General features: G+C 58.8%; 2 protein-coding genes across 2 annotated transcripts in view; both read left to right on the top strand.

Annotated features, from left to right (window-relative positions):
- The window catches only part of ESPN (espin), a 248,474-nt gene that overhangs the window by 38,573 nt on the left and 193,722 nt on the right, over nt 1-16,179 (top strand). The gene's annotated exons all lie outside the window — the stretch shown is intronic.
- RNF207 (ring finger protein 207) lies at nt 2,490-16,091 on the top strand. Its single transcript, XM_053899063.1, has 17 exons — nt 2,490-3,469; nt 4,100-4,232; nt 5,251-5,395; nt 5,503-5,584; nt 5,663-5,738; nt 5,813-5,938; nt 6,352-6,398; nt 6,656-6,728; nt 6,811-6,879; nt 7,338-7,406; nt 7,500-7,597; nt 8,258-8,444; nt 8,585-8,770; nt 9,030-9,081; nt 9,408-9,525; nt 13,994-14,074; nt 14,911-16,091. The coding sequence occupies exons 1-17, from the start codon at nt 3,279-3,281 to the stop codon at nt 15,080-15,082; spliced, it is 1,905 nt and encodes a 634-aa protein (XP_053755038.1). The 5' UTR covers nt 2,490-3,278; the 3' UTR covers nt 15,083-16,091.

Below are 16,179 nucleotides of genomic sequence, written 5' to 3'. Positions count from 1 at the left end.
TCTATGCACCCCAAGCTGAGTAGCAGGGATCTTCAACCCCCGAACTAAGATCCATCGACAGGCCTGCTTTCCACCCACCCTCACCCCCCTCTTGTCCTCACCAGTTACATCCTAGGGTCCTTCGTTGTAATCACCCAGCTGCATACACCCTCCTCTCCCTTCCACCTGGCTCCAGTGGCCTCCCCTGGCAGAAATCCCATCCTGGCTTACAAGGGCTGGAGGAAACCCAGTGCACCGACTGGTGACTGGTCTAGGTTTAAACTCAGGCCTGTTGTGCCAGTTAACCAAGTACCAAACCCACCCTTTTATTCTTTTTTTTTTTTTTAATGTTCATTTCCTTTTGAGAGAGAATGTGCAAGTGGGGGAAGGGCAGAGAGAGAGAGGGAGACAGAGAAAGACAATCTCTTCACACCAATTTTCTTGGAAGAGTTGCCTCTCTCTGGACTGTCCTCCCATTGTCCGTTAAACCCACTCTGGTCAGGCTTTTGGCCCCCAGCTATCAAGACAGCTCTCATCAAGGTCACTGGTGATGTCCCCCTGCTAGGGACTGGGGTCAGGTTTCTGTCCTCCTCTTCTTGCTTCCTTAGCAGCATCTGACACTGTGAGTCACTCCCTCCTCCTTGCTGACGTTTCTTGGGGGGTGGGCAGGACTTAGGGTCTCCTGGTTCTCCTCCCACTTCACTGGCCACTCCTTCTCCATCTCCTTACTGCTCCCTCCTCTTCCCTGGATTGAAGGGCTGCAGGACACAGAGCTCCCTTCATCTTTATCTGCACTTGACCTTTGGTGTGACCCAAGATCATGCCTTTGAATACAACTCCCCAAGTCTCTGTGTGCAGCTTCCACCCCTCCCTGGACTCCTGACTCACAACCAGTGACCTCCTTGATATCTCTAGTCTAGAGTGTGGAGTGGACCACCCTCACCCCCATGACCCCACTCCCCCTCCCTCTCCCCCCCCAAACCCGTAACCCTTACACCCACCTCCGTCCTCAGCCCCACCTCACCCCTGAGTTCCTGAGTCTCCACACACATGGGTCTACTTTTCTTTGCTTGACATTTATTCCAACTTCTGAGACCTTATACGTGCTGCTCCCTCCACTTTGAACTCTTTCTGGCTTTTCTTGTGTCTGATCACTTCTCATCCTGCAAGGTCTCAGGCTCAGTGCTTGTCTCTGCCCAGGATTACCTAGTGTACCCTCAGCTCCACCCCTCCCAGCTGCCCTCCTTCACATCATCCTGATAATTTTCTTTGGAGCACTTAGCACTGTCATTATTATCTGTCATTATTGTACTTGTCCATGTTTATACTTGGCTAACCGTGGCTACTGTGGTCCCTCCCATGTGTATGACCTATGGCAGCTGCTTACTAACAGATGAAGACACGAATCAATGGATTAAATAAGCCCAAGTATCAGGAAGGGACATCCATTTCCTACAGCCCCTCCAGAAGGAAACTCCTGCATAATTCGCTTATGAAGTATCCTGTAGTTTTGTATATCAGTTCTATCACTTACTAGGGTAACATTTTCCACCTTCTAAGGCTGTTGTCTGGATGAGTTCATACAAGTAAAAGAACTTTGAATAGTACCTTGTCCACAACATTAGCTATTGTTATTACAGTTCTTGTGGCTTAGAGCACAAATAGAACCAGGGGTAGAGAGGGGTAGAACAGGTCGTTTAGGGGCACCTGTGTAACTCAGTCAGCTGAGTGTCCGACTCTTGATTCTGGCTCAGGTCATGATCTCTTGGTTTCTTGGATGACTGTGCCCAGAGCCTGCTTGGAATTCTCCCTCTCTCTCTCTCTGCCCATCTCCTGCTCGAGCTCTCTCTGTCTCTAAATAAATAAACAAACAAACAGATAAATAAAAGAGAGAGAGAGAGAAGGAACAGGTAGTTTATACCTACAACTCTCTTCCTTTCTCCCACTGTCAAACTCCTATTCATCCTTCAAAACCCAGCTTTAAATATTCTCTCCTAGCTTTAAAATATTACATCCTAACTGATAAGATTTTATCCAGCACCTTCTGTGGGTCAGTCTCTGGGCTTGACTCTGATTTCAGGAGGGGCAGAGACAGAGGCTGCCTTCCTAGAGCTCAGGATAACATGTGCAGAGAAGGTAGAAAATGACCCAAGCATGGCAGGCACTCTGGAGAAAATAACACTGGGATAAACAAGGACCGGCCTGGCCACGAACAGCAGAGGGAGCTCTGCCGGAAAGGCTCAGAAACTCCTCTCCCTCCCCAACCCACCCCTTCTTTGGGGAACTCGGCTGGTGATGGGGGTCGAGGCCTTCATTACTTAGAAGCCTAGTAGGCTCATTTCAGTTCATTAAACTCTCGCGCATCACCGAGGGGCAGGCCCTGTTTCACCCAAGCAGAGAGGCTCTGAGAGGTCAGTCTCTTGGCCGAGAGACTCCAACCAGCCAGAGGCCCGCCTGGGATTCCAGGCCCTCCCACGCGCTGTCTGCGGAGGGGCGGCCGCTGCTCTCTGGCGCCCCCAACTGGCCGTGGAGGAAATGGGGACCCGCACACCCACTCGTGTCCCAGCCCCCGTCGTCCGGGAGAGAGCCGGCCTAGCCAGAGCGCCTCGGCACCCCTGCGGAGCCCACAGTCAGGGTCCTCCGGCCCCGCCCTGCGCGGCGCTCCTGCGGTTCCGGGCTCCGGGCTCGGGTACCGGGCGGGAGCCAGTCAGAGCCTCGGGCCCTCGCGCCGCGCGGTCCTTTCCAGCCTCCGCGTTCCCGCCTCTGCCCTCGGGGCGAGACGCGGAGTGACCGTGGCCGTGGCGGGAGCCCTCGTCGCGGCGCAGCGGGCGGCCTGGGAAGGGTGCACGGGAGCATCGTGCCCGAGCAGTGCTGCGGTCCAGCGCGGAAGGGGTGTCGCCTGCAGGTCACCCAGAGGACACCGGGAGGGGAATTCCTGGGGTGGGAGTGAGGCGAGGTGGGCGACGAGGAGGCAGGGGAGGGTAGAGTTGGGTAGGACGCATTGCTCGGTCCTGCGGCCTGACCTTCCGGGGCCACCAAGGGGGTGCGGGAGAGGCGGGGAGCGCGCACAGGGCGCGACCCCTCCGCACGCCTGCTGCCGGTTCTCCCCGCCCCGGCCGCTCCAGACCCCAGCCCGGGCCTAGGTGGTCCCCGCCCCACGACCGCTGGACGCCCCGTCGGGGCGGGGCGGGGCGGGGTAGACGGGAGGGAGCCGCGCGCGGGCAGAGGGGACGCGCGGGCTCCGCGGCCGGCTCCCCGCACCGTGCACGCGCCGCCGCCTTCCTGAGCTTTTCCAGAAGATGTCGGGAGCCATCTTCGTGCCCCTGGAGGGCCTGGGGGCCCCGGACGCCGCGAGCGGCCACCCGCTGGTGTGCCCGCTGTGCCACGCACAGTTCGAGCGCCCGTGCCTGCTGGACTGCTTCCACGACTTTTGTGCCGGCTGCCTGCGGGGCCGCGCCACCGACGGCCGCCTCGCCTGCCCGCTGTGCCAGTGAGTGCCCCAAAGCCCAGTGGTCGCCCCCCACCCCCCGGGGAGACTGGCCCCGTCTGGATGCGGGGCTAGGTGCAGGGAGGGCAGGGCTCTGACTCCCGGCAGAGGCCGCTGGGAGAGGCTGCCCCCAGCCCGCACCTCTCAGCCCCAGAATGCGGGCTCCCGCCCATTGTACAGAGCAGGTTAACCGAGGCCCGGAGTAACTGGCAGAAAGAAGCCCTCCCCTAGAAAGCCAGGAGGCGAGAGGAAGGCTGTGCAGGATCTCAGCACAGCAACCCTAACACTGACAGTAATTCACTTGGGGGATCCCTTGAGTATTAGATCAACAGAAGCAGGTTATGTTGGCTCAAGTTACAAGGGCTAGCCCTAAGTTTGTGCAATGCGCTGAGAAGGGGTAGAGGGGAGGTGTCCACCTCTGAAACCCCAGGTCGCCAACCCCATGGGCCCCCAGGATTCGCCCAGGATGGGGCAGGGCAGAGTGGGGGACGGGGTCAGAATGGGCACTGGGTGAGATATTTATAGCAGAGGCCAGCTCCTATTTTTAGTTCCAGCCTGAAATGCGGGGGGTGGGAAAGGAGATAAGGAGCCATGGGGAAGGGGCATCTGGATCTTGGCTGAGCTTCTCCACAGACACCAGACGGTGGTGAAGGGCCCCAGCGGGCTCCCTCCTGTGGATCGGCTGCTGCAGTTCCTGGTGGACAGCTCAGGGGATGGCATGGAGGTGGTGCAGTGTGCCAACTGTGACCTGGAGTGCGGCAAGCAGGCAGGGAGGCCTGGGGGGGGGGGGAGGGGGAGTGCCTGGGGGGAGGGGGAGTGCCCCCCATGTCCTTAGAGGATTAGTCCCTCCGTGGATTTTCCAAAACCTAAGTCACCCTGGATCCCAAATGTGGGCCCCGTTTTACAGGTGGGAAGACTGAGGTCCAGGACAAGTGACCTGAGGCACTAGCCAGATAGTGGCAGAGGTTAACATCATTCCACTGGGGGAGGGCTTACCAGTCCCCCAAACTTGGGGTGGAGTTGGGATGGCCCTCGAGGGCTCTTACCTGGGGAGCTGACCAAGCTACCTGTACCCAAGGGGAAGTGAGGACAATGTGCTGTTGGAGAGGGGTGTTCCTGCCCCCCTCCCCCAGTCTAAGAAAGAGGAGCAGAGGCCAGGCTTCAGGCTGGGCTGTGAACGTGAATGGCACGCGGGACTCGCCTGTGAAGGTTGGGTGAGGTATTCCAAGCCCCAGGAGGACAGCCCTGTGGGCCCAAAAGCTCGGGATGTGCTGGGCAAGTGAGAGCCGACAGTTCGGGAGGTTAGGGGTTGGAGGTAGGGACAGCATGGAAGGAAATGGCCTTGAATGCCAAAGTAAGGAGTTGGGGCTGTGCTTACACAGCCATTGTTGGGGTCAGAGCCACAGCGGCAGTGGGAGACCTGGCCTCTCAGCCCTAGGTCTTGCGTAGGGAAGGGAACCAATGGGCCCTCCTTCCCTCTCCCAGCCAAGTTGTGACACAGATGGCCAGGGTGGGCACCGTTACTTGGCCACTGTTGAGGGTGCCAAGGAGGGCTTGAGAAGCCTTCGAACACGAAATTTTGTTGTAGGTACAATGTTTCTGCTCCCCCCACCCCTCATCTGTAAACTGGGTATATTCAAGCGTCATGATTACCGGGAAGGGCTGCCTTTAGCCGCGTGCCTGCCCCAGGCTCAGACTGACAGTCTCTGACACGTGCGTGCTCAGGGACTCAGGCTCCTCGGCCCGTGGGCAGGCTGAGGCTGCGCTTGGTCCTCTGTCCTTAGGACGCAGAGACCACGTACTTCTGCAACACGTGTGGGCAGCCGCTGTGCGCACGCTGCCGCGATGAGACGCACCGGGCACGCATGTTCGCGCGCCACGACATCGTGGCCCTGGGCCAGCGCAGCCGCGACGTGCTCCAGAAGTGCAGTGAGTGCGGCGTGTCGGGTGGGGGCCGGGGCCGGGCGGGGCGGGCCTGCCCGGAGCCCTCACCTCCGTCCCCGCCGCCCCCGCCGCCCCCGCCGCCCCCGCCGCAGCGCTGCACGCGGAGCCCTACATCATGTTCTCCACCGACAAGAAGTCGCTGCTGTGCATCCGCTGCTTCCGGGACATGCAGGGGTGGGTAGGGGGGAGCGGGAGGCGAGGGGGGTGCCGGAGGGCAGCCGGGAGCGGGGCTGACGCGCGGGGTCCCCGCAGGGAGAGCCGGGCGCACTGCGTGGACCTCGAGTCAGCCTACGTGCAGGGCTGCGAGCGGCTGGAGCAGGCGGTGCTGGTGAGCGCGGGGTGCCCAGCGCGCCGGGGCAGGGGAGGTGCGCGCCTGCCGGGCTGAGGCCGCCCTGTTCCCAGGCCGTGAAGGCCCTGCAGACGGCCACACGGGAGGCCATCGCGCAGCTGCAGGCGATGGTGGAGGAGGTGCGGCGCAGCGCGGCGGAGGAGGAGGCCGCCATTCATGCCCTCTTCGGCAGCATGCAGGTGAGGGGTAGTGGGGACCCGACAGCCACAGGCTGAGCATCCTCATCAGCCACAATCCGGTCCCCACAACACCCCACCTCCCGCCCGCGTGGAGTTTCCGGTGTAGCAGGGCAGCCGCGCATGGAGTTACTTAATCACGGTGGCCAGGAGAGTTCCAGCCCCAGGCTGGTGCCAGAGGTGCGGGGTGGTGAGGGAACACTCCCCGCCCCCCCCCCCCACCCCGGGGGGAGCTGCTGACATTTAAGGTGAGGGCACCAGGACTCCCAGGCAGTAGGGGGCAGGCAGGAAGAGCCAGGAGGTTGGAGGGACAGCAGCGGAACCAGGTGTGTGGCTGGGCCCCAGGCGTGGGGGAGTGCTGGGCCGGGAGGTGGCGGGCTGACCGCGCCCAGTCAGAAGCAGGCCATCCCTCCCAGGACAAACTGGCGGAGAGGAAAGCGCTCTTGCTGCAGGCGGTGCAGAGGTGAGTGGTGGCGGGGTCTCCACTCGCTGTCCCTTGGCCTCCATACACCTATCTCCCTGCCTGGACCTAGGCAGACCCTGCCCCACCCTGGGGAGCAACACATCTGGGCCAGGAGGGCCGGGTGGCTCAGGGCACCGGGGAAGGATGCACAGAGCTGGTGGGGAGATAGAACCTCCCCTTTCTGAGCCCCACCCCCCACCCAGGTGGGGGGTGGGCGGCACTCCCCTAGGAGTTGAGGCTGCCTGCCCCTCCCCCAGCCAATACGAAGAGAAGGACAAGGCCTTCAAGGAGCAGCTCTCCCACCTGGCCACTCTCTTGCCCACCCTGCAGGTAAGGGGAGCTGGGGGTACAGGGCTGGGCACTCACCCCCCCACCCCACCCCACCATTTACAGAGCAGTGTCCCGCCCACAGGTTCACCTGGTCAACTGTTCATCCTTCCTCAGCCTGGCCAATAAGGCTGAGTTCCTGGACCTGGGCTATGTGAGTCCCCCTGGCTCCTGAGGGGTCTCCCTCTCCCCATCAGAAGCCCACCCTGCACACCCAGGACTCCCACCTCGGGGCCTGGCAGCCTGCCACCCGGGGTCTGGACCAGGGCTCTCTGCGGCTGACCTCCCCCTCCTCCGCACCATCATCTGCAAACCATTCAGGGGCCAGCTGAGTCCCTTTTAAAAGGACCGCGAAGCCTGGAGGGGAGCGGGAGCCTCCACTCCGCCCAGAGTGTGGGGTGTCTACTGAAGTCCGGCTCCCCCCAACTTGCCTGTGGATTTGGGGGCTGGGGTGGCGTGGGGGTTCTGGGACAGTCCCAGGGAAGGGACTCCAACACGTACCAGGTGAGTGCCAAAGTCAGCCTTGCCCTCGCGGCGCGGGGCCTCACTGTCCTGCCCCGCCAGCCCCCCTCCCCCGCTCCCGGGGGCCTGAGCGCCCTCCTCCCGCTGCAGGAGCTGTTGGAGAGGCTGCAGGGCATCGTCACGCGGCCGCAGCGCCTCCGGCCAGCGCAGAATAGCAAGGTGCGGGGCGGCGCGGGGTGGGGGGGCCGGGGCGGGGCCGGAGGGGCCGGAGGGGGCGAGGAAGCCGCCTCACCAGCCGGTCCCGCCGCCCAGATCGCCAGCGACTACCGCGCCGAGTTCGCGCGCTGCCTGGAGCCGCTGCTGCTGCTGGGGCCGCGCCGGGCGCCGGGGGCCGGGGCCGCCCCCAACACGTGAGCAGCTGGGGGCGCCCTCCCTGCCGCCGGGGCGGGGTGTGGGGGCGACACGAGGTACCCTGTCGCGGTAGGGACAGGCTGCCTGCCGCCCTCCCCAGACGGAGGGACCGGAAGCCCCGGGCAGACCTGGCAGAGCAGAGCCTGGTTAGGGAAGGACAGAGAAGACCGGGACTGTCCCCAATTGCCGCTCATTTCCTCCGCCACTCGGCCCCCGGCGCCTAGGGACTGAAGGGAGGGGCAGCTTGGGGTAAGGCCTGACTTCCGGGCTTTAGTCTGGAGAGCCAGACACCCAGGAGAACTTAGGAGAAATGCTTGAGCTGGATGTATGTGCCAGGGACCCCGGGGACCCGGTCAGGGGAGACTGGGCGTCAGGTGAAATGCCCAGAGTCCCCCGGGTGAGTGAACAAAGTTTATTATGCACCAGCCCTGACACATCTGGATGGACCTTTTCCTGTACATTGACATTACCCTGGATTTTTTTAAACACCATGCTGATGTCCTTGGTCTTGGGTGCACCTTGCGCAGACTTTTTCAAAGTTCCTAAGTGGTTCTGGTGTGCAGTCCCGGGGAGAGGCTGAGAGCCTGGAGAAGGGGAGACCCTCCCAACTCCCCCCCCCCCCCCCACATCTGCATCCACACTGGCTCTCTCCCCCTCAGGCTAGCAGCGGGCTCAGGCCCCAACGTGCTGATGGGGCCCAGCTGCCCTTCCCCAGCGGGAAAGATGCTGGGGTCACTAATCCAAAAGCCCACGCTGCACCGGTCCATCAGCACCAAGGTGCTGCTGGCCGAGGGTGAGGATACGCCCTTTGTGGAGCACTGCCGCCACTATGAGCACTCCTACCGGGTGAGCGGGGCCAGGGACCTGCAGGCTGGGAATGTCCCCACCCCTGCCTGCCCAGCGTGCAGTGGCCAAATCGAGTCCTGACCACCTGGGCTGGAGGCTGTGCCTCTGCGGAGGCACGCTCACTAGGTGTCTGTGCACAGCGCCTGCAGGCAGAGATGCAGAACTTGAAGGACCAGGTACAGGAACTGCACCGGGACCTCACCAAACACCACTCGCTCATCAAGGCGGAGATCATGGGAGACATCCTGCACAAGTCCGCACAGGTGGACGCGCAGATCGCCTTGGAGTACGCTTCCCTGGAGGGGATGAGAGCGGTCTTCCAGGAGGTAGACCCTCCCCGGGCGCTGAGCCCCTTGCAGCCCCACCTGTCGGGCATACAGGGGAAGGAGAGAGAAGGAGGAGCTTGGCCTGGTCCATCATGAGGCCCTCGTGTGGCAGGCTCTGGAATGAGGCTCTCTGCTGCCTGGAACCCCGTGACCTAGCTGGGGGTGCCCTGTGGACATGAGTAGCTAGAGGACAGAAATGCCACCAGTGGGAATTCCAGCTGATGGCCATATGCAACGTCCAACTCCCTTTCTCTTTCAGATTTGGGAGGAATCCTACCAGCGGGTAGCTAACGAGCAGGAGATCTACAAAGGTCCCAGGCAACTGCTGCTGGGTGCACCCCCATCCTGGAGCTAACCCACGTGTTAGCAGGGGCAGGAAGTCAGTTACCCACTAACCAGATACAGACTCCCAGGCTCCTCCCCTTAGCCCTTGACTTTGCCTCACGATTGCTAATGCCCCAAAATGATGCATGTGAGGTCAGGATTCAGTAAACAGAATACCTCCACAAGTCTCACGATGCTCTTTAATTAAAGAGGCAATCGATGACATAGTTGGGATAGATTCGTAGAAGGTGTGAGCCTGACAAGAAGAACCTGAAGCCAACAAGACCCAACGCTCTGGCATTGGCTCCCACAGCCCAGCTCCGTGACCTTCTCCAGCTGAAGCAGGAGAATGCCTACCTGACCAGCATCACCAAGCAGATCACGCCCTACGTCCGCTCCATTGCCAAGGTGAAGGAGCGACTGGAGCCCAGGTGAGAGCAGGGGTTGTTCACAGGGGAGCCAAGACACTTCTGAATGTGTGTGGACAAGGTGCCATACGTGCAGAAGAGCTCCTTTCAGGAAGTCAGTGGGCCAGGTCACGAGGGTTTACTCAGGGCATCTGGGCAGACCAGGTGCTGGACATCTCTCAAAGACACAGAATGAGTTGGCTGCTCGGAGTTTCTGCTTCGAGGCACAACATTGCCCCCCTCTAGCCCTCAGGAATAGGCCAAAGCAGAAGACACTTCTTAGGGGTGAAATGAGGGCCCTCGACAGATCCAGGCAGCAGGACACGGAGGAGAGGGCAGAACTGCCTCCCTACATGGTTAAGCCAACTCTAGGCTCTCAGCACCATACTTGGGCATCAAAAGGTGTTACAGTGGCAGAGGGATGTTGGTGGCAGGTTCTCAATGTGCTTGTCTCTTGCATCACCTGGTTCCAGGGTGGGCTGGTTGCCCTGTAGGTCTGACCGCGGTCAGCCTGAAGTCTTTCTCCACCACCCTCTGGGGGACTCCCGTTGCCTTGCCCCTGCACCCTTCTGTGACTCTTTGGAAAAGGGTGCACAGGAGGTACATATTTTGGACAGCACAAGTCTGAAATGTCTATATTCTGCTTTTGCACTTGACTGATGATTTTGCTGGGTATCGAATTCTAGACTGGAGGGGTGCCTGGGGTGCTCAGTTGGTTGAGCATCTGACTCAATTTTGGCTCAGGTCATGATTCCGGGGTTGTGGGACTGAGCCCCTCACCAAGCTCCTTGCTGAGTGTGGAGGCTGCTTGAGGTTCTCTTTCTCTTCTCTTCTCTCTTCTCTTCTCTCTTCTCTCTCTCTCTCCCTCTCTCTGCCCCTCTTCCCTGCCTGTGCTTGCCGTCTCCCTCTCTCAAACAAATAAGTCGTGAAATTCTAGATTGGAAATGATTGTCTTTGAAGGCATCACTGTATTTCCTTGCTTCCAAGATTGTCTTTGAGAAGTTTGAAGGCATTCTGACTCCTAATCTTTGTGATGAGATCTACTTATTCTCTTTCGAAGCTTCTGGAATTTTCTCTGGTCCCAGCATTCTGAAACTTCACACTGGTGAGGGTCTACTTCCATCCATTAGGAAGCACCTTTCAGTCTGTAAGTTCATGTGCTTCAGGTTTTTTGTTTTGTTCATTTTGAGAGAGAAAGAGAGCAAGCCGGGGAGGGGCAGAGACGGAAAGAGAATCCCAAGGAGGCTTAGCTCCTTGTGCAGAGCCCAATGTGGCGTTTGAATTCAGGAACTGTGAGATCATGACCAGCCTAACCAACCAAGCCACCCAGGTGCCCTCATGTCCTTCAGTTTTGACATGTCTTCTTGAATTAGTTGATTTCTTCACTTCTCTTCCTGGAATCCCTATTATTGGACTATTGGCTTTCCTGGGCTGATGTACCTCCTCGGTACTTTCTTCTTTGTCTTTCTGCTGCACTTTCTGAGAGATTTCTTTTCTTCCAACCCTTCTGTTGAGTTCATTTTTGAAGAAAATTCCCAAGAGCTCTTTTTAAAATTTCATTGTTTTGGGGGCGCCTGGGTGGCTCAGTCGGTGAAGCGTCCGACTTCGGCTCAGGTCACAATTTCACGGCCTGTGGGTTTGAGCCCCACATTGGGCTCTGTGCTGACAGCCTGGAGCCTGCTTTGGATTCTGTGTCTCCCTCTCTCTCTGCCCCTCCCCTGCTCGTGCTCTCTCAAAAATAAATAAAAATGTGTAAAATTTGTTTTCCATTTCCAAGAGCCCTTGTTTTGTAACATGGTCTTCCCCCCACCCCACCCCCAACACACAGCATTCTGTTGTTTTATGGACAGTCTCTTACCCCTCCAAGGCTGATAGGTGTTTGTTGTTTCTTTCTCCCTTAAGTCTCTTTCCTCCAAGTTTTTGTTTAGGTTTCTGTCTTCCGTTTTATTTTTATTATTTTTGGATTATTTTATTATTTTTTTTAATGTTTATTCTTGAGAGAGAGAGAGAGAGACAGAGAGAGAGAGACAGAGAGTGAGTGGGGGAGGGGCAGAGCAAGAGAGGGACACAGAATCCAAAGCAGGCTCTAGGCTCTGAGCGCACAGCCCGACTCGGGGCTCGAACTCGCAAGCCGTGAGATCATGACCTCAGACGCTTAACCAACTGAGACACCCAGGCGCCCCTCTCTCTGTCTTCCATTTTAAGGACTTTTCTCAGGCCATCCTTGATCATGTGCTCATATTAGGGGTGGGGGGCAGAGGGGGCAGGCCAGAAACTCAGAGCACATGGGTGGCACTTCACTGCAGGGGGGTGGGGGGACCAGGCTGGGCAGTGCTTTTTTCCTGTCGTTCCCCAGTCTCCCTCCTGGCGGCCGCTGTGTGGAGCATTTGCAAGCAGCCCTGGTTTTCGTTTCCCACCCGTGTTGTACCCTGGTACCTTCGCAGAGACCAACCCTTCAGGGGGCTGGGGTGGGGGAGGGGAGGCCGCTCGGCCGTGGGGAGCTTGAGGCGGCCCCCTCCCTATTTCTGTCCCGTCCTCCCTGGTAGAGGCGATTCCGTGGTGTGAAGGCAGTAGGGCCGGGTGTGTCCCGTGTCCGTTCCGAGCTCGGGTTTCTCCCGGCTGCTGAGGTTACCACTACCCTCCAGCTTCCAAAACTGTGGTGTTACCCTTTTCTCTCAACCTGGAGAGGCTCCTTCCCCTGTTGTTTTGGCCCCTTTCCTGGAGATTTCGTGAGTTTGAGGAAGAAGAACTAGTGTGCGGTGACCGTGTTCCTCCCGAACTGCCAAGCCACCTCTCCGGTGACTATTCTGACATGCGCACGGAGAGGTTAAACGCAGCCTGGCCTCTGCGCAATTGCGCTGAAATCCCTGTCTACCCGGGACCAGTTGCCGCGTCGGCTCCGAAGCTGCCATTCCGAGTCGCTTGCTCCGCAGACGGTGTGATTCCTTTTATGAGACGTTTAGGAAACGTCAAAACCAGACAGAACCACCTCTGGCATTAGCAGTCGGGATGGTGGTCATCCCCAGGTGGGGGTGGGGGGCTCTGGAAGGAGGAGATGTTCCGGGTGCCGCTGCCCAACTTGTGCAGGCCACGTGCCTGTCCCGAGCCTCGTTCTTAGAGTTTGCGCACGTTTCCTTCTGTGTGCTGCTTCGGCGAGGAACTAGCTTCAAGGACGTGCTCCTGCCCGCCTGTCTCGGGGGACGTGGCGCCAGCGGTGGGTTTTGGCAAAGGGAAAGGAGGAGCTCAGGCTGGAGCCCAGCTCCTGGAGGTTTGGGGGGGGGGGGGGGCGGGGGAGGCTGGCTGCCTCTGTCCTTTTTCATGGCACCATTTTCCAGCAGCTGGCGTTGCTGCCTCTGCTTCCTCCTCTCCCAGTGCCCACAACCCACCCCCGCCACCCCCGTCCCCACTGAGCCCGCTCCTGTGGCCTGTTGTCCTCTGCGACCTCTGGCTGCAGCGCTTGGCCTCTCCCGGCGCTCAAGAGCAGGCCGCTGGCTTCACCAGGCTCCTGTCTTGCTTCTGAGGCAGCCCACACCTGTTTCCCTCCTGCCCTTCAGGCTGTCCCTTTACAGACTGGCCGCTCTGCCACCTCTGCTCAGTGCCCAAGTGTCAGCTTTCCGCAGGGCTCAGTCCTAGAGCCTCTCCCCATCCCACACCCTATGCTTAAGGGGCTCCATCCGGTCCCCCCACTTTAAAACTCCAATGTGCCACTGACCACCCCCAAGCCCTCCCCGGCATAGGCCCCCCTGGGCTCCAGACCCCTCTCCAGCTGCCTCCTCCTGGGGCGGGGTATGCCTCCACTTGGACAGGTCACAGGGGCCTCAGATCCCACAATGGCAGAACCCCATTTCCTCCCCCAAACGTGCCATTGTTTGTACCCCTCAGGAGTGGTATCACATCCCCCAGGTGCCCAAGTGAGAAGGCCAGGGGGCCTTCTGATTCCTTTCCTTCCTTCGCCCCATTTCCTACATACCCTGAATTCTGCTGACGTATCTGTCTCTGCCTACTGTCCTCACGGCAGCCCCAGGCCACGCCACCATTGCTGACCCTCTCTGGCCCTTCTAGGGTGTTCCACAGCCAGTGGTCTTCTTAGAGCCTAGAGTTCCCATCACTCCGGGGCCCGACAGCCCTTTCGGGACCCTCCCTGTCCACCTCTGACCACGGCAGCCCCTGGCCACACCCCAGTCATAATGGCCTTTCAGTTCCCCAGAGAAGCCAGACCGGATCCCCCTTCCCAGACTGTCCCAGGGATCCTGGGACACGCAGGTGTCCGTTCCTGCCATTCCCCACCACCTGGCCCCGCGGTGCCTTCTTCCCAACCACAGCGCAGCTGCCGTCCCCGGGAGCAGCTCTGGCCCTCAGTAAACAGCTGAGACCCAAGCCCTAGGCAGGCCCGAGTGCCTCATTCAGTTTGGTCTTGTCCGAAGAGGGGGCTGAAGGACAGTGACTGGCTCTGCTGCCTTCGAGCCTCCCGGGAACGGTCTCTCCCGCACAGGCTTCAGGTGCCCGCAGGGGAACAGCTGGACCACCTACAGAACACGCACAAGGAGGACGTCAGTGCTGAGACCCAGGCCAGGTAAGGCGAGTCTTTCCAGCAGATTCGATCTCAGAGACAGGTCCCGGGTTTTCTTTCCCATTCGGTCCAGGCTTGCCACTGACCAGCTCTAGAGCCTTGGCTGGGTCTGTTTGTAAAACACGGGTCAGAGGGGTTCTGAACCCGGATGGCGGCTTCATAGAGGAGACGTGACCCGCACTCCAGAATTGCAGATGGCCACGGCTGCTGCCTGCACCATTCATGCCACCGAGGGCTGCGGGCACCGGAGACTGGCTCGTAGGCATTTACATCAAGTGAGTCAGATTCACTTGAATGAGGAAAAGTAACTGAGGGTTCTCTCCTCCAAGTGGGAGCATCACTAGTCACTGGAACCACGGGGTTTGCCAAAATCCTTGCCAGAGAAAGAGAAGAATGTGTGGTAACAGATCCGTCACTGTCACGGGCTGATCTTGTAGTATTTTGCTCTCAGTTAAGCCTGCTGTGCACGGGGCATAGACCAGGGCTGCAGGAGACCAGAGCTAAGAGAGCTTGGAGGGCACAGAGCACCTGCCACGGTCTAGAGTGGCTGGTGACAGAGCAGAAACTAGTCTCACCCTCCTGGGCACCACGCTCGGCTCAGATGCGTCAGAGGACTGTCCATTCAAAGCTGTTGTTGCGAGCCACAGACGTAGCCTGAGCTGCCGATGTTTTGGCAACTAAAAACCATTAGAGACGAGAGGAGAATCCTTTAGGAGAGAAGGTTCTGGTTCACCCACTGGTGTCGTCCAGAAAGGCTTCCCATCCCAGGAGCCATGCTGGTGCTGGCACACAGTGAAATGGGGGGTGCCAGGCAGCACTCATGCCAAGTGTCCCTTTAGGAATGACCCGGTGAGTGTCGCAGAGAAGAGAGAGAAGACGTCAGAACCCAGAGGGAACAGCCGGACTCCAAACAGCCTCAAAGAAGAGTCTCCACTGAAAAACAAAGACCCTCATAGACCCAAACCGAAAAACGGGGGCGAGGGCCCAACACAGAGAGAGCGCCCGACTTAGCAAACGGGACTGGTCCGGAGGGGTGGGCATTTCACAGCACGCAGGTCAAGACTGGGATATTTAAGAAAGGTTATTCCCACCAGGTATGTCATAAGGGGTAATCACTAATCAGCGGAAAAACCCAGACACTCGGACCAGTCCTAATCTCAGATTCTTTGGCTTAAGTTTCACTCTTCCCTGTGTTTGCGCTGCATGAAGTCTCCGTCCTCCTCATGGGGACTGGGGGCGACGCCCCAGTCCGCCTGGAAAGAGTGAACACATGAACGTGCCACGCGAGCCCCTCGCTGGCCTGGCACCTCCTTTGCGGGAGCGCCAGGCCCTGCCCCCGTCAGGGGCCGTGCACAGACAGCCCTGCCGTGCCTGCCTCCCAAGAATTCAGGGTGTCCTGAGCCACGGCCCTGCTGGGAAGTTCCAGCCGGTAATCTGAGCAGACTCAGCAAAAGGGAAAACTGTCACTCCCATTTTCTCCTGTCAAGGAAGGACTGAGCTGCCAGGGCAAAGGAGAGGCGGCCGGTGGCATGGGCTGCAGGAGAGGGTCAGTACAACTTCCCCACAACTTTCTGCTGCTTCTCCAGACAACGGTCACTCTCGTGTTCACCTTCTACTGTTATTACTAAAGGATGACTCAGAATCCTTTCTCCAGAAATTCCTACTCCTACATGGTGTCCTTTCTATCAAGCGTAATTTCACAAATGCTTTAAAGAGGAAAATTAACCCAGATGACCTAAAATTTTAAGTTTTGGAGTTAAAATGTCCACACAGTCACATTTTAAGGAAACATCCAGCTCGATGTGGTGGTTCAAACAGCAAACGGATGGGGCGCCTGGCTGGCTCAGTCGGTTAAGTGTCCAACTTTGGTTTGGCTCAGGTCATGATCTTGCAGTTCATGAGCTCAAGTCCTGCATTGGGCTGTGCATTCGGTGGTATGGAGCATGCTTGGGGTTCTCTCTTTCCCTTTCTCTCTGCCCCTTCCCCACCGGCACTCTCCCTCTCTCTCAAAATAGATAAACTTGAAAACAAAAAACAAAAAACACCACCACCAAAAAATGAACAGCAAATGGCTTCCATGTGCCAGGTAGGGGAGCACATCAATCCGT

This window comes from Panthera pardus, unplaced genomic scaffold (genome assembly GCF_024362965.1).
Source record: "Panthera pardus isolate Hobbes unplaced genomic scaffold, ASM2436296v1 HiC_scaffold_11, whole genome shotgun sequence".
Taxonomy (NCBI): domain Eukaryota; kingdom Metazoa; phylum Chordata; class Mammalia; order Carnivora; family Felidae; genus Panthera; species Panthera pardus.
The sequence above is the reverse complement of the archived record's forward strand: the minus strand, read 5'-3'. Positions and strand labels throughout refer to the sequence as shown.